Source organism: Desarmillaria tabescens, assembly GCF_030435595.1.
Source record: "Desarmillaria tabescens strain CCBAS 213 chromosome Unknown EV420scaffold_51, whole genome shotgun sequence".
Classification (NCBI taxonomy): Eukaryota; Fungi; Basidiomycota; class Agaricomycetes; order Agaricales; family Physalacriaceae; genus Desarmillaria; species Desarmillaria tabescens.
The window spans coordinates 139,578-164,468 of record NW_026848350.1 but is presented as its reverse complement, the minus strand read 5'-3'; the positions used below and the strand labels follow the sequence as shown (position 1 = coordinate 164,468).

The following is a 24,891-nucleotide window of genomic DNA, read 5'->3' as shown; positions in this document are numbered from 1 at the left end:
ACCCGAATTTCTAGATTTTGAAATGGTTTATCCATGTACGACAGGAATCGAGCTTGATCTCTGTGTCTAATCTCTGGATACAGCCCGTCAACATGTCTTGAAGACTTTTGAACATCTCATCAAGGTGTTACCAGCGGCCGAGCAAACCAAGGTAGTCCAAAATTATTCAGTGCTTGTCAGGTATACGATATGACAGTCAGAATATAGCCACAGATATTACTGCTAGCTGGAGAAGTTACACCCTATCGCAATGATACAGATCGCGAGATGGTCTTTCGCCAGGTGAAGTTGTATCAATTGCGTAATATAATGCTCAACATTTTTCAGGAATCTAATTTCTTCTATCTTTCTGGCTGTACAGTACCGTCATCGTACCTTCTCATATCATACCAAGCTGGAACATCGTTGGCCCAAACTCCTTCCATAGATTTGTTCATTCCCAAGATAGAGCTCGCAGACCTTATGTGGTCGGTCCCTCCACCGACTCTGGATGCCGCAAAAATGATTCATGATGTCACCAAAGTGGACCATCCAGACGCTCTGCCAGCCGCCATCGACACATTGACGAAAGCATTCCCGGACGCCCTCTTCCACACCCTTCCTCGGTCCTCCCCCTTGTTCCCAGCCATTCCCGATCAATATACGCAAGCTGTCCTGACTACTGAAGGTGGAGCCGTGACAGATGCATTCTTGCTCTCTGCCCTTCACCGAGCAAGATTGATCAAAGACGAGGACGAGATCGCCATGATTCGGCACGCGAACCATATAAGCTCAAGGGCGCATGAGACCGTCATGCGGGTTCTTGGCTCTGCCGTGAAGGGAGGTATTCAGCGCGGAGCTGGGGCTGGCATTAATAGACCGCTTCTCCCGGGGGAATGGTTAATTGAAAAGGAAGCCGAAGCTGAAGCGATATTTGTGGCGTCATGCAGAAGGGAAGGGTAAGTGCAGACAACTTATCTGGGTCATTTGCGTTGAATTAAGCGTCCTGCGTAGGGCTGTTCATCAAGCGTATCTCCCTATCGTAGCTGCGGCAACGCGCGCATCCACACTCCACTATTGCTGCAATGACCGGGAATTCGCTTGGGGTCCGGTTCAGCCGCATGATCATCGTAACCACTCTGAGTTCGCACATGCTGGCGGTAAAGAATTCGTCCCTCAGGTCCTGCTCATTGACGCAGGGTGTGAATGGAGTTGCTATGCTTCGGACATCACACGAACGATGCCTGTGGGAAACGGCGGGAAGTTTAGCCCCGAGGCGCGAGATATTTATGAACTCGTCCTCGAGATGCAAAAGGTAAATGCTACGGGCTGTTCTTGAAAAGATGCTCATATAATCTACAGTCTGCCATGAACATCATAAAGCCTGGTGTACATTGGGATGCCGTTCAACTACTTTGTCACCGTATTCTCGTCAAAGGTTTCCAAAAGCTCGGGATCTTCAAGAGTCCCGATTCTCCTGCATCTGGTTCTTGGAACGCGGAGGAGGCCATATTGGCTTCTGGTGTGAGTAGCGCATTCTTCCCCCATGGCCTTGGTCATAGCTTGGGAATGGAGTACGTATCGTCGCCGTTTATTTTTTTCAGGCACTCACCCCGTTACAGCGTGCATGATGTTCCCAGTGCCAGCAAGCCTGCCGTCAATGATACCATCGGAAAAGGTATCGAATTAGGACACTCAAGCTTCTACGACTACTTGAGGTTGCGATTACCATTGGAAGCTGGGATGGTCGTGGTAAGTTTTCATGTCGAAGTCAGTGATATTATAGACAACAAACGTACCTCATACAGACTGTTGAACCCGGATGCTACTTCTCTCCGCATCTTCTCGCTCCCATCCGAGAATCGAAGCACATCAATCATGATGTCCTTAAGAGGTACGAACCTGTAGGAGGGGTACGGATCGAGGACGTTGTTCTGATTACAGAGGGCGGATTTGAGAATCTCACGACTGTTAAAAGCGATACAAAGTGGATAGAAGCAGTATGTTCAGGAGAGATTTGATAGTCGGAGGTGAACATTTACACGACGCAAGCAATTTGTACCTTGTACCATGTAACTTTTTTCCAAGTTCTTGCCTAAATTAAGGGCAAATCACTGTCCTAGTATTCCCGAGGCTAGGCCTGTGGCGGTAAACGATTACACACACTCTTCCGAGTTAGGCACTGGCCAACGTGATGCTTTGCTTCTTGGACCTTCTTGGACTATACAGCGGTTCCATCTCGGATGCTATACTTTCCCACCAATCTTCATATGTTCCCAGGGATCACGACATTCATGCACTTCCATCCCTTCTACCGTCACCGTAACGCGTGGGACCCTGTCGACCAAGCAAACTTAATATTACTCGTGCTCATTCAGCGTGCCGACCTACCCTCAGCAAGCGCGGAAAAACGTGTATTTCATGTAAACCCTTGCGACTGTAAATCAATATCCATCTGTTCGCTACCATGTCCATCGCTCAGCGCGATTCCACTGGAAATGCCCTCCGGACATCAGTATACGATACTATTCTTCAGCTCGGACTCCTCGAGAAGAATAGTATGATATCGGACTGGATGTTTGAGGGTACTGCTGGGCCATCCACCCGAAATTCCGAGCGCAAGGAGGAAGAATTCTCGACGGATACAGAGTCGGTATATTCGAGTCCCAGTCTCAGGGAGGACGTCCCCACTAGTGTCAGTGAGCCAGTATCTCCTTCCAAATCCCCACCTTCGAAGTTTTTCAAAGCGGTGAGGTCGAAGTTCTCACCCATCAAAAAAGCGTCATCCTCGCAGGATGCTCTACACGGCAGCCACACATCCATCCATACCACGGTACCGCCATTAAAACGTCGACCGAAGATCAATACCCTTTCCTTACAGCAGCTTCCCGGTTCGCTCGGCTCGCATGATAAGAGTATACGCCATGGCGCAAATGCTCCCGGACACGAGGCAAATGTGGCGGCATCCAGCTGGAATCCTGCGAAAGAGAAGCCAGCTACAGGAATCAACGGAAACGGCGCGCCACGCAGAGATAGAGATGATAGTTCGTCGTCAACAGAGGATTTGGGTTTGGAGTGGGAAGTGATTCCAGAGATGGCGAGAGCGGCGCCGACGGAGTTGAAGCCAAAAGGTGATGGATCTCCATCTGTTGAACACAGCCTTCATCATGTAGGGCGCAAGCCTGTGGAACTGCAAGCGAAGCGGATCGATGCAAATGGTGGCGGGAAGGGATTCTACCGCTCGTTTTCATTTGTTGGACCTCGTCGAAATGCCAGCAGTCCCAAGAAACCCAAATCGCTGCGTAGGCCAAAGTCGCTACGTCCTGATCCCAAACAACCGCATTCGAATCCATTTAGATCTCCTCGGTTCTCTCCTACTGTGGAGGTTCCTGATGGTGATAATAGCGACGGTGACACGTCTTGCATTCCGTTATCCGCTTCAAGCGCCGAGGACCCTCCTACACCGGATGCACTGCTTCGTGAATACGCTGCAGGAAGACGTCCGATGTCATTTTCCCCTCAAATCCAAAGAGGAAGTCATCATTCAGATGAAGATCCTTTCTCAGCTGCCCCCTCTGCCTCGTCGACAGTGCCAGTAACGCGGCCCGTTTCTTTTAATGGTTCATACCTGGCGGTGCCAGGGACAGGCGCGACCGCCACCGTGCAGAGATCAGTTTCAGCCATCCACCAGAGAGGGCGCCAGGTTCCTTTCCCCACAAACCCAATTTCCCCTATCCCCCTCTCCCTCAGTGGTTCAGGTAGTGACCGGAAACTTGGGGGATTGAGAGATATCTATAGGCAGGATTTGGATGCTGCCATAAGTGAGAGCGTCGTTCTAGGTGAAGCTAACATAAGTCGTCGTAAATATGGGATACGCCAGTAGGACACGAGGTGGTAGGCAGGTAGTTCGATGAATTGACTATCGACTTTTACACATATGAATTCTATATCATGTTTAGATGGTACTAAAATGAAAAGGGAATGTCTGCTCACGTATCATAATGTAGCCATTAACGGGTAGCCATTAACGGGCAATGATTACCGATGGCACCAGTCACAGACATCAAGGTGTTGCGCTGATAAGTTATTATAAGTTCCTGTCTTTTGACAGCGCTGCAACAAACATACAACGAACCTGACGTGGAAAGGTTCACTAGTGATGTTGTCAGGGGAACTACGTTCACACAGCAAAATATAAGACCAATACCTGTATTGCATATGTCGGAGAATCTGATCATCGCCCATTACAAGGTCGTTAAATGGCCAGTCTGACATCTTCGTCGACCGCGACCTCCAGAGGAATTGCGAGACCAAATACCGAACATTTCATGCTGGAACTAGAGGGATATGATGAGTGGGATTTCATCGACGGATATGCTCGAGGTTCTGAGGTACGCTAGGCCCCAGTTTCAGGAAATATAGCATGTTAAATGCCCTCGTTTAGGTGTTGGAAAGTGGGTCGTCAGGGTGGACTTTGACACAGGCGACTGACCAAGGTCAATATCCTTTCTCGAGGGTCATCGAGTGCCGACTCGGTTGGTAATAGACTTGACGGCACTGAACTGAACATCAATCACCGACGCTTCGGGAAGAGTCGCCCAAGTCGCACGTCAGTGCCGAGAGAGAGGCATCCAAATCTCAACCGACACTGTTGCTGAAGCCACGGCGAAAGAATATCTTGAAGAGTAGGACTCCGAGTCCTTCAGGGGAGGAGCACGGGCAAAAGAACAATCGCCGTTGGTCAAAAATCTGGTTACGGCTATCTCGGCAGCCCACCGAGCGTACCAAGCAGTCAGGGGAAGTCAGGAGAGGTAACGGAGAGTCGTTCAACGGGAGAAAGGATGTCAACAGTAGGGTTCAATCCGAGCAGGTGGAAGTCGATATTGCGGACGAGGCATCGACCCAGTCCCAGCCTTCCAGAATTTGGGTCGCTTTACAAGGCCGAACCTTTCTGGACGCAGAGAATGGGACATAATAGGTCCAATTCAGAACGACCACCCATCCCAAAACGGCTGGGGGAAGAAAAGACTTGGGATTTCCTAGACACGATACCGCCATCACCATCATCCTATCGACGGCCAATTTACAGCGTCCCCGGGCTATCATCCGTCCCGAGTCTGCCGTTGTCAACATCTACGTCCTCGTATCCAGGCTCGTCAGTTCCACATCTGCCACTTCCATCAAAACCTAGGGAAGAGTCGAGCTCACAGCTGCTGCATGGACGGCAAGCACCCCTTCAGGCTGTGCCTACTGGACGAGGCGTAACGACGAAAGAACCGAGCAAAAAGTCATCTGCGTATTACCTTCCCCAGGAACGCGCATTAAGTCTTCGGAAGCGCGCCCGAGAATCCACATGCCCACCTGGCTCACTACGAACGAGTCCCATTCAGAGAGGCAGAGACGTTCCCTTTCCTTTGTCGCGTTCATCTTCGCTAGGAAGAAAAATGGGAGTGGGCTCATATTTTTGACAAGGCGGGATTACGAAGGACTTTGACATGGAGTCTGGACGTTAAAAGAAAGCACCCCCCACGTGACCGTCTATTTTGGACGCGTAGATGACATATCCGAGGAATATAATATTACAATAGAACATTTTCGACAGGCGTAAAAATATTACAAGACAAGAATGACACTGGCCACTAGTACTCGGTCGTCTATGACGCACACACCGACTTGTCGACGAATCTATGACGCGTTCCGATCGTCATCTGCAGATCCCGACCTCCCGACCAGTAGTATAAAAGGCCGCGCTTCTCCAACTCGTCCCCTTCATCGCTTCTTTCCTTCCTTCTCTATATCTCACGCGCTCTCGTGGGCCATCCGCCAAGCACGTTCCAACTTTGGCCAACTAAGGCTGTACTAGGGCGTGTTGAGTGCCTCATCACATTACCAGTCCTTTCCTCAGTCCTTCCGCCCCCTTACCCCTGACCAACGTTTTGTCTGGTTGGTTCGGTGTCGACAGAGCCAAGATGAATCCAGCTTATGGATCATGCCATATAGGAAGTTAGACGCGCACAACTTCACTGCTGCCAGTGATCTCGAGCTCTGGAGAGTCCTTACTATGATTACCTGGTGATTGCAACACAAAAAAGGATTCCAGGGCGTCTCTTTCCCGGGCTTTGAATTGACGGATCTGGATAACAAACTCGCCTCAAGCATCGACAGAAGGAAGTCTCCGTCGCTCCACCAAGATATCTTAACGGATGTTTGGACTGTTTTGAAAACAAACTATCTTTGAAATTACAGCTGCTCCTGGCACCTGCTGATTGGTTACGCGGAATGTGTAGGAACTTTGGAGGGCAAAACAGCGCTATGACACGTTTCAGTGGGGCCAAAAGTTGTCGGGCAAGGTTCGCATCATGATCCCATCACTCCATCAAGTATAGCTTTGCCAATATCTTTTCATTACTTTGCTACAGACACATATACCTATGCGCAGATAATAATAATATATACGAGCGGAGAGATCAGAGGAATAAACCAATGGAGTCCACCAGCGGAGAAGAACGTAAATAATAGATAAACTGTAATAAATATCCTGAAGCAAAATAAGCAATACACAAGCAGAGTGAGGCACGTAGGTATTACGATGATATAAGGATATAAAGGTCTCATTAGCAAATCTAGGGTAGCATTAAAAGCAAATTAAATAAATCTCAGTCACGATTTTGAAGCTACTGAGGATGAAACATCAGCTATCTCAACGACAAGAAATAGTTAAAAATGAACTCACTGCTCTACATCGTGCTCACATGTTGCGGGTGTGCATATTGATACCCCTCCTGCGTCGTATACTGCTGCTGCTGGTCCACCATAAACATCCCATGCTTATCGAATTGCGCCGGAACCGTTGCCGCGTGTGTGGGCTGGTACGTCGTTTGCGGGAGATCCGTCACGTACGCGGCAGGACTATCCGTAATCCCTCCGCCGAATTGCGCTGGCGACTCTGTTCGATAGATATCGCCTCCGTACGAAGACCCGTGGTGGAGAGACAGAGATGATCCTGGACGTGACGAAGACCCCGTCGAATCAGAGCGCATCATCTGCCGCATCTGTTCCTCGACACCGTAACCAGATGAAGCCCGACTGGAACTGCGTCGCGTAATTCCGCTACTCCCGGGAAGACCGACGGGGTACACGGACGGGCTCGACTGCGCCGACGAGTATCCCGTGTGTGCATATGGGTGATATCCTCGAGGAACAGGAGATTCGCCCGAGGAAGTTCCGGGTCGTCGAACGGGCCCAGTGCTGTCCCCGCTCCCATTCCTCATTATTGAAGGTGTCATGCTCCGGTGTCTTCGTACGGCACCTGCACTGCTGTCCATGACGCCTGGAGGGTACAACGCTGACTGGTCGAAGGCCTGCTTGTGTGAGGGTGCACTCATGCTGACGTACGGTGCGTCATCTCCGTAGACGCTCCCGCTCCCAGATGAGTTCGACGAAATTGATTGTGGTCGGCCGTAAACATCGATAGGGTGCACTGGCAGGCACCCAAGGTTCCCCTGTTGAGGGACCGCTTGCACCTGATGGTGTATACCCAGATGCGTAATAACCCCCGGCAGCTCCTGGCTGCGCCTGTTGTTGAGGATACGGTCCAGCGCCTTGGTAGTCGTAAACGGTATCTGGTCCAACAACCAGCCCTTCTTCATCGCCCTGAACTTCCCTCACATCACCCGAGACCTCCATCTCGCACATTTCCACGTTCAGCCCGTAGTTGGCTATGTCACCGCTTGGTGCATTACCAGCCGCTGCTGCCCATTCGCCGTCTGCCCCGCTAGTGCCCATGCCCATACCCATGCCGAGAGGGCCATACATCCCCAGGCCAACGCCGATTCCCCCTTGGCGCGAGGCAAATTCATCTTCCGGCCCGCTTTCCTCCCCATCACTCTGAATCCATTCAACCCATTCCCCGCTCTGATTCGACCAATCACCACTGCTACCTGACGGGCCGGAAGCAGCGACATTCCACTGCCCATCACCCTGAGATCCAGACCCGTCAGCACGACCATGTACCCTTAGGTGTTGCCCGAGGTTATCGCTTCGACTAAACCTCTTCCCGCACTTGTCGCACACAAATGGCCTCTCCATTGTATGTGTCCGTAAATGCCGCTTCAGATGTTCCATTCGCTTGAACATCCTTCCACAGCTCAACAGTGGACAAACAAACACCTTGGTCTTGGGGCCAGAGGTAGTGCTTGTAGAATCGGTCATCTCGACGTTTGGGGAGGCTTGGAATGTCCCAAAAGCATCGTAGGATGCTGCCGGGTACGGTGCAGATCCCGAACTAGTCGGCATAGGCGGCGTGGTAATGTTCATCCCGGATCCAACACCTCCACCGCTGACTAACCGACCCTCGACATAGACGCCAACATCTCGTATGTCAACCTTCGGCAGTGAAGATGCCGAAGGCGCTGCAGCTGCTCCTAATTCTCCCCGAGCTTGCTTCATGAACATGTCGGCAGCACTGACAGACTCGCGCTTGATGTGGACACCACCAGACATCGGATCATCATGGCCTAAGTCGCTTGGATACCCAGTGCGACCCCTCTCTGTCTCCAGTCCTAGAGCAGAGGGTCCATGGTTACCCTTCTTCCGTCGTTGTTTGTAAGTTGGACTGCCCTCGAATAGAGAAAACATTGAGAAGAATGGTGATTGCGGGGCGCGACTCGATGATGAAGGACCGTCTTCGCCGTCAAAGTCGCTCTCTTCGGATCCACTGACGGCGACTGCACCAGAACCAAGCACGCCCTCTTCTTCCAGTCGTCTGACGTTCCATTCAAGCTCGCCTTCCCCGTCTCGCATCGATACACCGCCCATTCCTCGCGTAAGAGAGCCGCTGACACTTCGGCTTGATCTACTGGTCGTAGAAGCATTTCGGCCGCCTGATCCTGGGTTTTTGGAGCCAGTAAATTGCTCGTAAAGGCTACGCTTCTTGTCGTATACGAAGCTCATGGCAGGTTCCCCTGATATAACGGTGGTGGGTTCCATACCCATTTTTTCTCGTTTTAGGTCGCGCTCGAGGGCATCAAGAAATAGTCGGTCGTGTGGAACAGAGAACCTGAATAATTAGTGAATAAAATCAGAATACCTTACAAAAATAAAACCCACCAATAGAAGACTTTTTGCTTCTTTTGCGTGCGAATGCATTGGTATTTGAAGAGAAGATCCAGGAAGGGCGACTTTGGCAGAGAATCAGATGAGTTGGGGGTAACACAATTTCATTAAGCAAAAAACACACCTTTGGTTCCTCCAGACAAGCGTCCACACCAGGCTTGAGATTCCGGAGATCACTGAAGACACCCTCCTCGAATTTCTTCATATTTCGCACTGGACGACCAAAGGCCTCGAATCTAGCAGAGAGTTAGCCCAGTCCGACAAGGAAAGCGGATGATTACAATACCTGAACACCAGCGCCCTGACGATGTCTGTGCCCGTTATGTGGTAGAGCCCATTCCACAGTACACAGGTCACGAATTCCTGGCTCGGAAGCAGAAACCGGTTCAGTGCTGGGTTTGCTGGGTCGGGCAAATACGATGATGCTGAAGATCCAGCTACATTGCTGCTCTTCTCCCATCCACTCGGAGCGGTCGCAAGAAAGAACTTGAGTCTGTCGAGATGAGCAAGGCGATCTTGCTCCTGCTGATTGAGAGGCCTCGAGAGGCCTCTGCTCAGCCCTGGCGTCGAAGTCGTGTAGTCGTTGCTGGTCGTCTGTTCGTTATCGTCGTTGCTCTCGCCGTGATTGTCGAGTAACCACATAGCATGTCGCTGGGCATTCCCTGGCCGCGCCGTATGCTCTGAAGGGTCCTGTTCGTGAGGGACAGTGGGCTGAAGGGACAGTTTGTAACCGCTGCTGTGGTTGGCGTCCATTGGAGGACAAGGAAAGGGGAAGAGGAGAATTAAAGTAACCCAAGCTACCGTGCGAAAGTAACGGATCAGCCACGAGTTTCCGGACCGGTTCGGTTCGTCTGTACCGCTTTCAGGTCGGCTATTTTCAAATTCATTCATTGGTTTTCCCCCAAATCACAGTAAATATTTCATTTCAACCACTCAATTGGCGTATGTACTGTAGGCAGCATGAATGACCGTGCAATCCCAGCTTTCTGGCCGCAAACTCATCTTTCCAGAGGTCCTTTCTATTATTGAATGTACACGATCGTGACGCATTTTTACCTTTCATTCATATACTGAAAAGAAGCCTCAAGGTTTGACTGAACGCGTCAAGTGGCGCATCACAATAAATAGGTTCTAATTTGCGAGAGAGACAACCCGGCGAAAAAAGGAAGGGGACTGCTCAGGAACAGCTATCTCAATATACGCTGTCAACTCCCATGTGTACCATGATTATTACCTTCCACACTTTGGTAAATCCTACCGTTGCTTTGGTCGCATATATTCGAGGTTTGTTCCAAGGCGGTAAAGCTGGTAAACGTGACCACAAATGGTCGAAATACGCCACTCATCTAACGGACAAAAAGCATTAGAAAATCGACAAAAGACGCATATAAGACGTACGCCACAGAATGATGCTTGTACCTCGTGCAGGTAACCGGCTCCATTGCCGCGTACGGGACCGAAAGCGACGTCTAGCTCCTCGCAAACCTTCATAAAAGACAGCAATATTTGCGATGCACGGCGGGATGCGAGTATCCACCTTTTGAAATTCACTGGCTTAATGAACACTCGCAATCTAGTTTCGGAAGCATGCATTTGACTCGGATACCGCGTTCCGCGTCAAATCCGTGAGTGCCCCAGCCAAGCGAAATGGTATGGACAACTGTATCTTAAGCACTCCTGACCACTGTACTAGTCATTGTTGAGATATAGACCGAGTCAGCCCGCGCCTCGTCAGCTCCACAGAGCAAGAATGGAGCCAACGGCATCCCGGAACGAAGCGGTGCCATACCCGTTGTGGGTAAATAGGCCTTACACGAAATATTCGAGGACCTCGGGATTGAGCGCTAAACTCGCATCAGTGTCGGACGATCTTCCTGCGCTCTGGACGGTGCTACACGGTGTTATTATCCTCGACGAGAGAGCATGCCTTTCGGGGGCCGAAGAACCCGTGGCTGTGTGATCAATCAGGCTCTCAGGACCGACCAGCTCGATTCGCCTGGAAGTGGCGTCAATAGTACGGATCACATTTTCATGCGTGGACCGGACCTCGTTGCATCAGCCTTAGCCTAGAAAGAAAAAGATCCCACCATCAAGCCACAAGCTAAGGAGGAGTCGAGGAAAACGGAATAAAATTTGGTGTTCCGTCATGAACGGAGGAAATACCTAATCCCCAACTGAGAAAAAAGTTCAAAAGAATTAAGCAGCAACATTACTCTGTTCTCAGGGTCCGAACGCTGTGCCGTGAACCCACGAGTCAAAGAGGCGATGCTGCCTGGTCGACGGCCGTCACAGTGGTGATTCACCAGTGCCGGGTCAATGATGGGGTTTTCGATTGTGTTTGAGAGGGGATACACAAGCACCCTCCCCTTCTGCCACGAGGAAAAGATGATTCGGCATGTCAACGACAACCTATGAACAACTCCGACATCAATGACAGAAGATTTTGAAAGCGTAATGGGACAAAAATAACCCGTCATGTTCAAGGCTGAGCTGGGTCGCATCTACAAAGATAGACGCTACAGTTGTCCAGGCAACATGGATGTGATGGAACAGATGGCCGTTGAATATTGATGATAGTCAATCTCTGTCCCGGATCCGCTTTCGTTGAAGAAGCATTGAAAGGCAAATCTTAGGTGCAGGCAGTGCAAAGATCAGGTCGGTAGCAGAAGGAGGGACACACAACTTAGGCGCATCTCAATCCATTACTATTGAGAATGTGGCGCTAGTACAATGATGGAGCGTTCTGTTCGTCTCATTAGCGCTTCCGGAGTAGGGTAACAAGCACAGCACGTACCAAATACTAATCACATCACAAAGTCCGCCAGTACAGTTCGCACTAAGGGACTAGGGACAACGATGAATGACCCGAACAAGACGCAAAGTCAGGCGTAGAGGAATACGTACGGTTCAGGACCCGTCTATCACAACCTGTACAATGTCAATTTCAATGGATACGAACGCGGAAAGTTGGACTAACCGCAATCTAAATAACATTCAGCCTGTCACCCTCCCTTCTTCTTCTTTGGCTTCTTCTTTTTCACCCCTCCTCCGCTAGTCAACGGTGTTGGAGTAGTACTCGACGGTGATACCGCAGACGCCGCAGCGGTTTCAACCTTTTCTACGACATGCGACGATGATTGAGCAGGCGTGGGTTCCACAACCATTCGTCTATTTTGCATCTTTTCCATCAACGACAGATTCAAAGCTTCGAACCTATTGAGGAATATGGAGGAATAAGTTTTGAATTTGATACACTGGTTGGTAAACGTGGCACATCAGACAGATATTCATAAGCTTGGGATTTTAGTGTACGCACGCTTGTATTATCCGTTATTTTCAACACAAGCTTTCCTTCGGATGCCTTCCATTTCACGCAGTACCGCGTCTGCGAAAATGAGGTCATCAGTACAAGATCCGACATCCAAGGAAGAGCTACGACACACGGTCACAGGAGATTTTGCATACAGAGCCTCTGCTGCATCTTGATATTCTTGCCAGGACTGAATGTACACCATCGCACCATCCAGGCCGCGTCACCGTGCGCGATGAGGAAGACAGAGGTAAAGGAGGTTGTACGTCACGCGTCACGATGACAAAGAGATGATGCTAAATCGGTTCGTCACGGTCACAGCGGATTAAGTCGATTCACGCGGATACCGTCTTCCGTCTCTATTTCTACGTTCTTTTCTCCCATCACTGACGACGCTCGGGACCTCTTGTAGGCGCCCATATTTTACTGGCCTGTTAATATGTCGACAGAGCAGAAGAAGGGTGAGTATTAACTTTCTTTCTACGGGCAGACTAGCTAACAGCAGACAATAGCTTTACCTTTCGTGGCAAATTTCGCTGCAGGTGCTATCGCTGGTGTATCAGAGATCTTGACCTTCTATCCCCTCGGTATGCCATCTTTCTTCAAAATACTCATTTTTCTAAGCTCATCCATTCTGTTTTTAACTAGATGTCGTGAGTCATGACCCTATCTCCCCGTGTGGGGTAAATAATTTCCTGATCGGCGGTGACAGGTTAAAACACGTATGCAGCTGGAAACTGGGAAGTCACAACATGGTTTAGTAGGAACTTTCAAGAGCATTATCAAGGCAGAGGGGTGAGTCATAGTGACCGTTGGCACACGACCACTAACTGAGCTTTCCTTAGTGTCGGACGGTTGTACAGAGGTCAGTACCCCTAACTTCATATTCTTTTGCATTCACCTGATGTTCCTCAAGGTTTGGTACCGCCTCTACTCCTTGAGGCTCCCAAGCGTGCTGTGAAATTGTGCGTTGCATTTTACGGAAACTCTCTGGTTCTGGAGCGTCCGCGGAGACAGGCGCGAAGTATGGAGAAATGGATCAGTGTGCTTAAAGCGCCTCGGTCCTTGTCTCCACGACCACCTAGAGGCTTTCCGGTCTCTTACATCCACTCTAACACCTTATTTACAGCGCAGCTAATGATTTCTGGGGCAAGACCTACCTAGGGCTCACCGGGGAGACCAAAATGACACAACCTCTGTCGGTGTTAACCGGATGTAGCGCGGGTGCAACCGTAAGTCTTTTCGACGCGTCATTTGGCACCATTAATATGTCAATTTGTTGCCCATGCAGGAAAGTTTTGTTGTTGTACCCTTTGAGCTCGTCAAGATCAAGTAGGAGGCGCGTTCAAGGGTCCCGATCAATGCTAAAATTGGAACAGACTTCAAGATAAGACCAGCACCTTTAAGGGCCCAATGGATGTCGTCTCCCAAGTGATCAAGAAGGAGGGTGTTTTAGGATTGTACGCTGGCATGGAGGCAACTTTTTGGAGGCAAGTTTCTCTCAAATCCTACCAGAGAACATGGGAATGGAACGGAGTACGGAATCCCACCAAAAGCGGCCCGGTCTCGTAGCCGGGTGGTTTGTATTCTAATTCCGGGCCACCTGACCCTCTTGTACTCCGATACCGACCGATACTAACACTAATCGGTCTTCTAGGCATCTTTATTGGAACGGAGGCTATTTCGGTTGCATCTTCCAGGTGCGGGCATTATTGCCCAAGGCAGAGGTTCGTCACTTCCCTATGCCTTTCCCCCTGCATCTGTTCAATGTCCCGCGCAGAACCAACAATCTGAGCTCCTGAACAACTTTATCTCTGGCTCCATAGGAGGATTTGCTGGAACTGCTTTGAACACTCCGTATGTCTTCTTTCACCTGACATGCTCACTGCTCACCGCTCTTCCATAGATTCGACGTAATGATTTATCTCAGGATCAACTCCGGCTTCAGCTCATTAAATTTTTATTCATAGGTTGTTAAGTCCCGTATTCAAGGTGCTGCAAAGGTTCCTGGTGTTACTCCCAGATATAACTGGACATACCCTGCTCTGGTCACCATCTTCAGGGAAGAAGGTCCAGCAGCTCTGTACAAAGGTTTCGTCCCCAAAGTGCTCCGTTTGGCTCCCGGAGGAGGAGTACTACTGCTTGTCGTAGAATTCACGCTGGGGGTCTTTAGAAAAGGTAATCTTTTACATTGATCTAGAGTTCCGGGTTCTCACAACTGTCCTTCCTTTCCTAGCACTTGGACCGCCTTACATATAGGTATAGGAGAGTAGATGAATGATATTCACGTTCAAATTGATTTGATTCATCGAACAGTAATGTTATTATTATATAGGCATAGTACGTGTGGGCCTGAGGTTTCATACGGAGAAACTGAATGTCAATCCTGTGGTCTGTACGGGGAAGGAGGTACGGGGTGCACTGCCCTTAGGCGTTAGGCGTAGGGCTAACCCCTCCGTATAACCACCGGCACTGTTGTGGACCACATCAAAGTGCACTGCGTGTGATTGATCTAGCTTGTCTACAAGGAGCTACGTAGCAATAAATAACATGAAACTTCGGACTTCTTTGTGGATGATCTCTGTAGGAATTATAGCTACGGATCAAGGACTGTGTACTGTAAATGAAAGCGACGATCCGACCTCTGCTTCTCCTGCTCCGCGTTCCTGGTGACTAGCCGTAAAGTGAAACGAGCTTCAGTGGTCCTTGAGTTGCCGTGAATATTAAGTGGCCGGCTTGAAGGGCGCGTGCGGCGGAGGCTGTTTTTTTTTTTTGTACAGATTATGAACTTGATGCATGACTAGGATCGGATATTTTGTCATGATCGGTGAGAATTCGACGTCACTGTCGTAGCCAGTCTTTTCTCCAGCTCGGGCCTGTAAATAGTAAGTAATCAATAGCGGCGGACAGAATTTCTCGAAGAATACAGTACTCTTTAGTGAGCTTGATGGCCGCAGTCCGCCGTCAATGCGCCGCTCTTGCCACAACTGGAAAAGCGGGAAAGCGGTGCAGCAAGCGGTGAAACATTGACGTCTGTTGTGTCCGGTTATAGTTACGAGACGGTCACGTTTGACCAAAGTCGTTCAAGAGAAGTCGAGTCAAGGGTTTTGACTTACAGTTATACTCCCATAGTCTGATTGGGAGACTTCAGGTCGACAAATTTCTGTCGAAATCGTTTACGTTACTGCTGACAGTGACGACAGAAAGAAGCAAGAATAAGCCATATAAGAAATGTGTACCAATTCCTAGCGTTCATTATGTTCTTGGTGTACTCAGTGATGAGAAAACTTTACCTCGCACTATTGGTGATTGACAATTACAACGGAATAGTGAAAATCAATGCACTGCAACAACTCTCGTAACCCATGAACATCTAGAGAGAACAAAAGAGCGTGGTGGTAGTATTGGTATACAATGACAGTGGAGCTGTTACCTATCAAAAACAAGATGGATGCACTGCGGAACGAATGTGTATGAGTGTAGATCAGGTACCAGCTTGTCTGCGATTAGATGCATGGATATGATGAGCAAGCAGTGGGGGGGAGACCAAAAATACATGTACAGTATGACAAAACCTCGAAAACACCACAGTATCCCAATACAAACCTGTATGCCCCAGTCAGCACATCCATACGTAGGCTAATGAAAGGGACTTACGAAATAGTTCAAAACCGCAACGGCATGCGTCTACGCGGCAGCCCCTCTGGCAGTCTCGGGACAGGAGGAATCTCAGACCCAGGCAACTCCCTCCCGTTCTGATCAAACATGGCCTCAATTCTCTTGACGAACCTCTGTCTCGCCGCTTCGCTCTTCTCGAGATCCATGAGGCTGGCTCGACTGTCCCCACTCCATGTGCTGAGTCTCCCCATCGACGACGCTCCACGGTCCAACTGGTACATTGCTGACCGTCCCACACTCCTGTCCTCCTCTTGATACCGCGAGTAGTCGTCCGAATCATAATCATCAATTTGATTATTCCTGTGCATAGCTTCCGGGGACTGATTACGGTCGAGAGCAACGCGTATGTCTTCCCCAGAACTCGAATGATCCGATGTCCGCTTAAACCGAGCAATTACATCATACATAGGGTCTGTATCATCGTCGGCGGGCTGTTCCTCGCGCCATCCGTTACTGTTAGGTAGCGCGTACAAATCTCTGTACCGCCGCACCTTGACACGTGCTTCAAGCCCTGGTTGGTTGGCCGAGGTGTTGATAGGGCGCGAAGGGAACGGTGCCTCTTTCCCTCTCTTCGGGACGGACGGAGGTGAAACAACATACTGGCTGTTCTGACGCTGTTGCACGGCGAAATAACCCTGGTCTTGGTCCCTAGGGACTCTCGGCAAGGGAACCGTTGGGGGAGGGCTAGGCGGCGGAAGTTCGTGATGAGATAGTAGGTGAGTCGGCGGGGGCTGCAGTGGTAACGGGAGGGGGGACCGTGATCGTGGAGATGGAACAATGTAATGCATGGATGGTACCACCTCTCCGGAAGCACCAGAGCGACTACTTGGTGGTCTGGATTCTTCATTAACAGTCAGGTGGCCTGAATCTGAAACCGAGTATTTGGGCGTTGACGTTGGCCCAGTTCCCGGTACAGGAGAATTTACGCGTCGTGACAAAAAGTAAGGACGCGGTTTGCTCGGGGAAGGAGCAGGTAAAGGTTCAGCGACGGGGACAGGTGTCGGGATGGTAACGTATGGCGACCAACCTCCCGCAGATACCGGGGAAATATCCGGCGACTTAGACGCGCCGCGCCCAACGTTCTCGGGATAGAGAGGCTCGGGAATATGCTTGTTACCAGACTGGTGTCTTTGAATAAGCGTAGGTGACGGCGGAGATGGAGAACGAGTAAGTGGGTACGAAATAGGAGGATACTTATTCTGAGACGTGGAAGAGGCGGAGGAGGATGCAGTGAGCTTGGAAAAGATGGAATGGCTAGTACTTGAGCTTCCATGGTGATCACTGCTGTCACTGCTCGCGAAATTAACGCCGACCCGTCTCGTGGATTTGTGAGAGGTTGTGCTATGGGAAACGCTCGGAGCTACCACGTGGTCAGCAGTAGACTCCGGACCATCGATGGAGTCCCTGTCAAATTCTCTGTACCCGTTGAACGTAGCGATGGAAGGTGATGGCGTCGAAGAAATTGTAGAGGTATCATTGGAGGCATATGGTAGTACGGGTGGGGGCAACGGTGGGTCTATGTTTGCACCAGCATTAAGATCTCCAAGCGTAGTAGCAAAACGAGCAGCAATAGGAAGACGGAAAACAGGTAGCGGCTCAGGAAGAGGTGGTGGAGACGGCTCGTGGAGATTGGTCTTAGACCTCGTGCCCAGCCGAAAAATCCTGGACTTGGATTTTTTTTGGCGTCGTCGGCGCAGCAGATGCATACCCATCATCAGTTTCGTACCCCGTGCCAAATGATTTCTTCTTCTTCAGTAGCTTTGTGCGAGACCGTCGCCCGTTGGAAGGGGGGATGGAGTCGGTCTCGTAATGACTGGCGTAGCCTTGGTCGACATTGTCGACGGCTGCCTTATTTCGTCTCCGTTCATCGTCCCTCGACATGGAAAAGAAAGACGGGAAAAGAGTGTAGTGGAAACAGTGAAAACTGCCAAAGCCAGCCCGGGCAGTGAAGAAACGAAATTTAACCTTGTAAAGTGAGATACCTTCCATATTGACCAAACTGACGTCACAATTGTGACAGGTTCCAAATCGGAAAGCCATCGAAGGGTCGTAATACCATGACAACGTACAACATCTGTCTCCGCCTATTCCTTGCCGGTAAAGAATATGTAAAAAGTATAGACAGCAAGCTCCTCTCTCTGATATCCTCAGTTACTCCCTGAAAACAGAGCTATTGCACGGGGTTATATTCGGCGAATATCCGAAGGTATCAATTTCGAACGTTCTGGTGGAAGAATGCACGCTGCCAGTCGGCGCGGTTCTCTTCTTTCCTTATCTTTTCGTAATTTTCAGATGTGTTTCAAGCGCCTGTACGTTGTTTGTTTAACTTCGATACTGCGTTGCGCTCTTGGACAGTCCTTCTTAATGTAAGTACTCGTCTTCAGAACAACCTACTTTCTGACACGGCAGATACTTAACTGTTCCTGGATTACGGCAGAAGCATGGAATGAAATCACTTTTCATTGATATCTCTCATAACAAACGCTTCGCGTGGTAAGATTTCGCCTGCATTGCGTAGCTATAGGGCTCACTTCTCCAATTCAATACAGATGAAATTTCTTGTTCTTTATTGGGGATCATGAGGTAACTTCAAGTCGGTCCCGACAAACTCGACAGACGTCCGGTCATATATGTATACGGCGGTCGGGGGATTCGCCGCTTTATGCTCTAGTACGTAGACTCCAGTTCGAACGCAAAGTCATTTCGCAATTGCAAGCCGGGCCAGACTCGGCCTGTCACATTAAAGAAGCCCTTCGGGTGCAAAATATTGGTAAATGGTACTAACCGGTTGGTCGTGCATTGTCGCAGATATGTCACAACTGCGGTCTCTGCCCTAGTCTCTCGAGGGGAAGGGGGATTCGACGCAATGACAAGTAACATAGACTGATTCACACGTTGGTCTAAACCCCTTTTCCCCGTTCCTGCCGACACGAAGGCAACAGTGATGGCGGAGCGTAATCGTTGTGCCTTGGCGCCCTCAAAGTATTCTGCTCGATTCTTGCTACGCGCATCATCGATATCGTTACAGGGCTCTACGTGATACCACCACCGCAGTGCCACATATATATATATACCTTAACGCCAAATGCTCGTGGCTACGAACAGCCTCCCTGGATCTACTTCTCATCATGATCAAACACCGAGTTAGGCATATCTGTCTTTAGACCAAAAACATGCAATCCCCCGAACTTTAACAAAAGGAGGGGCTTCCAGCTGATCCGATATTATGTTCTAGGAACGCTTTCCATCCAGTTAACGTACGGTCAGTTTTAACAGTCTATTCATTAGAATTGTTCATCAACTGATGATTCTACGTATAGTAGCATTCAGATTTTGTGACACCGATTGGTGCGCAATAATGGTTGACGAGAAATTCAATGCGAAACAATTTCTGTGCACATTTTATCCATTCTTCCCAGCGTCGGCTCCTGCGCTCTCTCAGGTACAGTTTCCTCCAGTTCAACCTTACTTACCTGCCACGCTACTCGGCCGGGCTCTGTTTTTCCCAAGTCCAAAGCTCATCGTTCTCTTCGCACGGATGGCATTTGTAGAAGTGTGTTGACTCAGTCCATTTCTCCGGGGGAAAGGTACGGTGATAGCGATGATGGTTACTTTACGCTGATTTCCTTCCGCAACCATCGGTTAGCTAGCCGTGCAATTCTAAAACCCTGCATGAAACCTTTGCTACTGTTTTGACCACCTATCTGATTATTTGTGTCCGTCTCGACATCGGGAACATTCCTAACGCATCTCTTGACTTCAAGTCCACATCAATCAAGGTTCGGTTCAACATCACATGAGATTTTTTTTTTATCACTATCCGAATGTAGGAAAATCCGCAGCTGCATTGAGTTGAATACTAATAGTTCAGTAGTTCGGGATTAAGGTCCAAGGTCACCGTGGTTCTCGGTAAGTTCTCGGATACCTCCTAGAACCACGCGAGACTCGAAACTCAGCTACCTAGGCCCTGGCTCATGTTGGATCACTGCGAGAAGATTAATCCCAGACGGCGGTGTAGAGCACCGTTCCGACTTCATGCAGACTGCTGTTGTATATGCTCGCAGCCGGGAGCTTCAGGTCTGTAGATTTACACCACTTAATTTTGCAAGTCAGGGACAGTCCAGGGTGACGAAGATTGGCATCAGATGCTACATGTTTTTCCTGGTGCAAGTTGGCAAAGATTGTCCAACCCAGCGTTCCGAGGTCGAACTTAGGTCTATGCACATCTCCGCAGGGTGGGTGGATGCTTCCTTGGTCTATTTTGGTCGAAAATATTTACAGGCCTACTGCTGTAAGGCCGCGATAGACCATGTTACGGGTCTTGTGAGTATCGTTCCGAGCGATTCTCTTTAAGTCCGAGCTTTGCGGTGCGAGTGATCTTCCCACCTCTTTGAGTTCGCGGCGGTTCTGAAATTTCTGCAGTAGCAATCATCCCGATGGCGGTCCTCTTACAGACACCAACAACCTTTCCTCCGATTCCCAGGCAGCTTATGTCAAAAGCTGCTTGAACAGATACCCAGTCGGTTCAAAGAGCAATCTGACTTGGATGATTCAGAGAAGCACAAGCACCTACATACCCATTGGTTTTCACAAGGCTCCTTTGTCCGTTATCTTCCGGCCGAGTCACTCAAAGAAATATTACTTTACACACTCGACAACAACTTCGATATTCTACGATTCACGGATGGATTTTACGTGCTGTCGCACGTCTGCCGTAGCTGGCGAGCAGTGGCCCTGGCCTGTCCAGAGCTCTGGACAAATTTTGTGCTCCTATGAGCGGATCTGACCCACCCTCGCATCACCGGTCCGATCTAACGGTGTTAATCCGGTTAGCCCAGCACCCGGTATCCATCTTCCATACTTCACAGAAGGCTACAACGACAACGAATTTCTTTTACCGATGCTTGCTCCGGGAATGTCTCGCCAGAGGAGTGCCCAGTGCTTCATTACTTCCAACGTATATTCGCCCTTTATCGAGGTGAAGGGCCGTTTGCACCAATTGGAGTGTATTGACCTTATCTTGGATATCGATAGGACAGGCGGAGAATCCTACTCACTTGGGAACACTACCGGCCTCCGAGATGTCACAAAATCTGGGACACACGCGCAAAGTAATACCAAACTTGTTCCCCTGGTCCCTGTTGAGACATTTTGCACAGAAAATATATGCAGCATCGACCATTTCATCCAACTCTGGATTAACACCCCCAACCTTGAGGTCTTAGAGATCCTATGCATCGAGTGGCACTACCCCCAAGATGCAAAGAGTCTGGCTATCTATGATTTGCCGCTCATTGCGTCTGTGGGATCTAAGGTTACTTGACTACTTGATTCTCCCGGCTTTAGAGAGTCTGGATCCAAACCTAGATAACGGAGGTTTATATGCTTCCGCATTGGAAGGTTTCATTCAACGTTCGGAGTGCGGGCTTACACGATTGAGCAGTGCCGGGGGAGACCCCAAAGAACACTTCAATGCTCTCCTAGCCGCAAGCGCTATCACGGATCTGACCATTGAGGAACCATTCAGCGGACGAGAGAATAAAATCCATTGTTTAGAATGCTTACCCTTCACGTCCCGGAAAACGTGCTGCTTCCGCGCTGGGAACGTTTCACTTGGATTGCCGATATTTCATCGTTCTTATTTGATGGAGATTACAGAATCACTGCGAGTATCTGAGGGAGTTGGATCGCTATTGCGGTTTGTGAGAGTAACATGTCAGATGTGGAGATCAAAGTTGACTGACGCGGTGTTGGACTGGTTGGAGATGATGGGAGAGGAAGGATTAGATGTGCACATTACGCTGGATGGTAGGCAAAAGTAGACACTGTCTGCAGGCGGTTTACTGATGCGAGACTTAGATAACACTGTTGACAAGACATGGCTTCCGATTGGTCACTAGTAATCCAAATTTGCGTGGCTACCTTCATGATGCAAAAATCGAGCACGGCAACTGTCTGAGATACCAATCCGAGCATTGAGCTACTGAGTGCATAGGAATACTTAGGGCTTACAAACATTTTGAATTGCACAGAGCCTACCTAAGTGTATACCCTGGCAAAACTCGTTACGGACGATGCCTGTTGGACTTGGTAGTTAGATGTCAGTTTCTATTTTTAATGGATCATGTCCTGTGCCGAGTGAACTTTTGGCCCATGTGCTCCCATAACTTTTTTACAGGATACTTAGTGACGCGACAAAGGAGGGCACCGTATCGTGACCGAAATATGGCTGATCGACCTTCGAGTTAGACGAATTCTAGAAGTCGTAGTTCGTAATATGGACTTGGTTGGGAATGATTGTTAGGCGTCCTTCGCGCATCCTTTGCTTTCTGGAATAAAGTGAACTGACATCGTACGAGATATAACGTCAGGAGACCGACCTGGTACGATTACGCAAGTCATACAGCATATAACAACCGGCAAGGGTGCGCGAAGAGGAGTCTCGAGGCGAATCATCGATAAGAAACGCGTTCCTGTTAACGCCGCTGCTACCTCTAGGCAAGCAATAACAATCGGGGCGCGGTCATACGTGGGATTACGCTTGGCCTTGTGCTCGCTCCTGTCGGTCGAGAATCACCAATATGTCCTTTGCTCAATACTTGAAAATATCCGAGACTCTTCAAGTTTCGGCTGGGGTAGAAATTTCGGTAACGATACTTGATAGACATCTGAATTGTACTCCAGGTTGACTGGCTCCGAGCTTGGACAGAGTGGCGTAAATATGCCTTCCTTGCACATAAAGAGCATAACGTTAAGACGCTTCTGAGTCAGGTTGTGTAATATCTAAGCAGGCAAACCAAGTCGTGGCCACTTTAGATCGACAGAGCGGATATCAGTCACGACCAGTACCGTTGTTATAGAGACATGGAGCATTCGACACTGCGGGATGCGGTAAGCCCTGCTCAGTGTCGTACAGAAATTGAGCTTTCTGAATCCCAATCACTGGCAACTTAAGCACGTGTGCTCCAAATTGTTACCATCTTGCGCTAGCGTTCTGGTAACCGCCATTTCCAGCATTTTATCAGTATAGTAGCAACACCTGACACGTACCTGGTAGAGGAGATGAATGCAGGGTCGCGGAGCATGAGACTCTTGTCACTGGCTGTGAATATAATGGGATTCGCAGGAATATGATAAAATACTCACACCTCTAACAGCAGCATCGTAAGAATAGCCATCCTCTGAGATATATCGTAGGTGCATCGAAAAATTTATGGACTGTGATAGAAACCGTCGACACGTTGGTTGATGCGATCGTTTGAATCATTGAAATATGTCTGTCCGCCGAACCGTGACAGGCCTGCATCTAGGCTGGAAGAGCCATCAGGCTAAGTAAGATTGTTGAGTTACGTTGATGTAACGACGACGATTGAATACCTTGGCTTGTGTTGGTCTGTCCTCGAGATACTGATACCGAGTTGCAGTATTATGTGGACCCCTTTTATCTTTTCGAGTGAAACCGGATCTTCAATAATCATAGGCGCGGGACTAAAGGCATCAGCGTTGTTTGCGCTTCAAGGTCCATAAACCTTGGAGTTACGATGATAAAAGAAAGGAAACCAACCTAGCGTTCATGTTTGCTTCTTTGTGAGACAGGCAGGAAGGTATAATTGAACGTGATCGCCATTGAGCAAAGTTACGGTTGGATCATGGTTCTTGTTTGTCGGGCAAGAACCTAGGCTCAGCAAATTCTTCTTCATTAAGCATGACACGCTTATTGAACATCATCATCCTCGATAGCCGCTGGTGACCGGTGAAGCCTGAAAGTGAAGGGAGAAAAATAGCAGCGATGTTGGAACTTGAAGTGCAAGTTCGACTCCATCTGGGGCCGGCAGTTTCCGGCACGGACCTACTTTCTCTCTTGCCACTTAGACCTTGCTTGGACCATCCGACATTAATATTATTGAGTTCGTCAAATTTATTGGACAATACACCGAGCGGTGCTACAATATATTAGAGTACTAAATACCTACCGTCTCTTCTGCACCACTGCTTTTTACATCCATCAAAAAATACTCACTCACCCAAAACTCCCTAGCATATTTTGTCTCAGACTACAAAGCCGCCATGGCCATGTCAATCTTTGTTATTTGTTCCGTATGTCTCGCATTCGTTCTCTCTTTTTCATATAAAATGTCGCCTTTTGAAGTTCTTCTCAGCTGACACACTGCCGCATATCTGCATTATGTCTTCTTCAGGTTTCTCTTCCTCGCCTGCTGTTTTCCCCGCTTTTGACCTCTCGAAGCCTCAGGTCTCAGGACTGGGATGGTGAATTTGTTTCCGACGACAGTACAGTTCTCGACGTATGCTTTCTGACTGTCAATTGTGGACCTTTTCATTGACTTTTTCTTTCAGTCTTCCCTTTCCGATGATTCTCCGCCGCGCACCTCTAAAATTGCACGTCCTAGGGTTCGACGTCGCCTTCAATTTGTTCCTTGCGAGATGCGAGTCGCAGATGCAATTGTTGTTGTCCCGCCTCATACATCCCCGTTACCATCTGATGTCTGTACAACATCATTTCTCCTCATAGAGGATGCGATGCAGCGCGTGCTCAAGTTCGGCAAGGTCTCAGAGGGCACACGAATACTTCCCTACCGTAGGATTGAAATGACATCAAGACAGATACTTTAATCGCAAATCTTTATCTTTTTGTGGTCCAAATATAAGTGTAAGAAGGATAGTCGATACGTTACTACTTTGTCCATATGATCAATAAACTTCTGTCCCAACGGTTTCTCGACGTTGCCGATGTCAGCGAATTAGTTGGATGCCAATAAATGAAGTATAACAAGTGATTGCTTCCTTATAGA

The 24,891-nt window shown here is 49.1% G+C and overlaps 9 protein-coding genes across 9 annotated transcripts; 5 read left to right on the top strand and 4 right to left on the bottom strand.

Annotated features, from left to right (window-relative positions):
- Positions 1–22: 22 nt before the first annotated feature.
- EV420DRAFT_1622664 (metallopeptidase family M24-domain-containing protein) lies at positions 23–2,000 on the top strand (the record flags this gene model as incomplete). Its single annotated transcript, XM_060475836.1, has 8 exons — positions 23–35; positions 84–151; positions 208–282; positions 328–938; positions 994–1,294; positions 1,342–1,553; positions 1,602–1,731; positions 1,788–2,000. 8 exons carry the CDS (start codon positions 23–25, stop codon positions 1,998–2,000), a joined length of 1,623 nt encoding a protein of 540 aa, XP_060325365.1.
- Positions 2,001–2,167: 167 nt separating this feature from the next.
- EV420DRAFT_981179 (uncharacterized protein) lies at positions 2,168–4,055 on the top strand. The gene has a single exon (XM_060484246.1). It carries the CDS (start codon positions 2,447–2,449, stop codon positions 3,860–3,862), a length of 1,416 nt encoding a protein of 471 aa, XP_060325364.1. The 5' UTR covers positions 2,168–2,446; the 3' UTR covers positions 3,863–4,055.
- Positions 4,056–4,238: 183 nt separating this feature from the next.
- Positions 4,239–4,954, top strand: EV420DRAFT_1484447 (uncharacterized protein; the record flags this gene model as incomplete). The annotated part of the gene is made up of 3 exons (XM_060470080.1): positions 4,239–4,370; positions 4,424–4,514; positions 4,572–4,954. 3 exons carry the CDS (start codon positions 4,239–4,241, stop codon positions 4,952–4,954), a joined length of 606 nt encoding a protein of 201 aa, XP_060325363.1.
- Positions 4,955–6,716: 1,762 nt separating this feature from the next.
- On the bottom strand, positions 6,717–9,846 carry EV420DRAFT_1484446 (STE-12 alpha; the record flags this gene model as incomplete). Its single annotated transcript, XM_060470079.1, has 5 exons — positions 6,717–7,459; positions 7,503–9,037; positions 9,088–9,158; positions 9,218–9,329; positions 9,380–9,846. The coding sequence occupies 5 exons, from the start codon at positions 9,844–9,846 to the stop codon at positions 6,717–6,719; spliced, it is 2,928 nt and encodes a 975-aa protein (XP_060325362.1).
- Positions 9,847–11,794: 1,948 nt separating this feature from the next.
- EV420DRAFT_981079 (signal recognition particle, SRP9/SRP14 subunit) lies at positions 11,795–12,864 on the bottom strand. Its single transcript, XM_060484245.1, has 5 exons — positions 12,537–12,864; positions 12,410–12,478; positions 12,071–12,347; positions 11,888–12,021; positions 11,795–11,836 (listed from the first exon to the last, which is right to left on the bottom strand). Exons 1-3 carry the CDS (start codon positions 12,606–12,608, stop codon positions 12,096–12,098), a joined length of 393 nt encoding a protein of 130 aa, XP_060325361.1. The 5' UTR covers positions 12,609–12,864; the 3' UTR covers positions 11,795–11,836; positions 11,888–12,021; positions 12,071–12,095.
- EV420DRAFT_1573014 (mitochondrial carrier domain-containing protein) lies at positions 12,656–14,968 on the top strand. The gene is made up of 14 exons (XM_060474370.1): positions 12,656–12,864; positions 12,916–12,990; positions 13,052–13,056; positions 13,116–13,198; positions 13,249–13,268; positions 13,320–13,368; positions 13,533–13,635; positions 13,695–13,735; positions 13,783–13,893; positions 14,061–14,130; positions 14,184–14,260; positions 14,310–14,316; positions 14,374–14,581; positions 14,640–14,968. The coding sequence occupies exons 1-14, from the start codon at positions 12,843–12,845 to the stop codon at positions 14,660–14,662; spliced, it is 894 nt and encodes a 297-aa protein (XP_060325360.1). The 5' UTR covers positions 12,656–12,842; the 3' UTR covers positions 14,663–14,968.
- A 1,100-nt stretch (positions 14,969–16,068) lies between these two features.
- Positions 16,069–17,962, bottom strand: EV420DRAFT_1484444 (uncharacterized protein; the record flags this gene model as incomplete). Its single annotated transcript, XM_060470078.1, has 2 exons — positions 16,069–17,743; positions 17,790–17,962. The coding sequence occupies 2 exons, from the start codon at positions 17,960–17,962 to the stop codon at positions 16,069–16,071; spliced, it is 1,848 nt and encodes a 615-aa protein (XP_060325359.1).
- Positions 17,963–18,748: 786 nt separating this feature from the next.
- On the bottom strand, positions 18,749–19,720 carry EV420DRAFT_1484443 (uncharacterized protein; the record flags this gene model as incomplete). Its single annotated transcript, XM_060470077.1, has 2 exons — positions 18,749–19,113; positions 19,555–19,720. 2 exons carry the CDS (start codon positions 19,718–19,720, stop codon positions 18,749–18,751), a joined length of 531 nt encoding a protein of 176 aa, XP_060325358.1.
- Positions 19,721–23,952: 4,232 nt separating this feature from the next.
- Positions 23,953–24,830, top strand: EV420DRAFT_980581 (uncharacterized protein). Its single transcript, XM_060484242.1, has 5 exons — positions 23,953–23,988; positions 24,120–24,178; positions 24,231–24,279; positions 24,327–24,384; positions 24,437–24,830. The coding sequence occupies exons 2-5, from the start codon at positions 24,149–24,151 to the stop codon at positions 24,609–24,611; spliced, it is 312 nt and encodes a 103-aa protein (XP_060325357.1). The 5' UTR covers positions 23,953–23,988; positions 24,120–24,148; the 3' UTR covers positions 24,612–24,830.
- Positions 24,831–24,891: the final 61 nt, after the last annotated feature.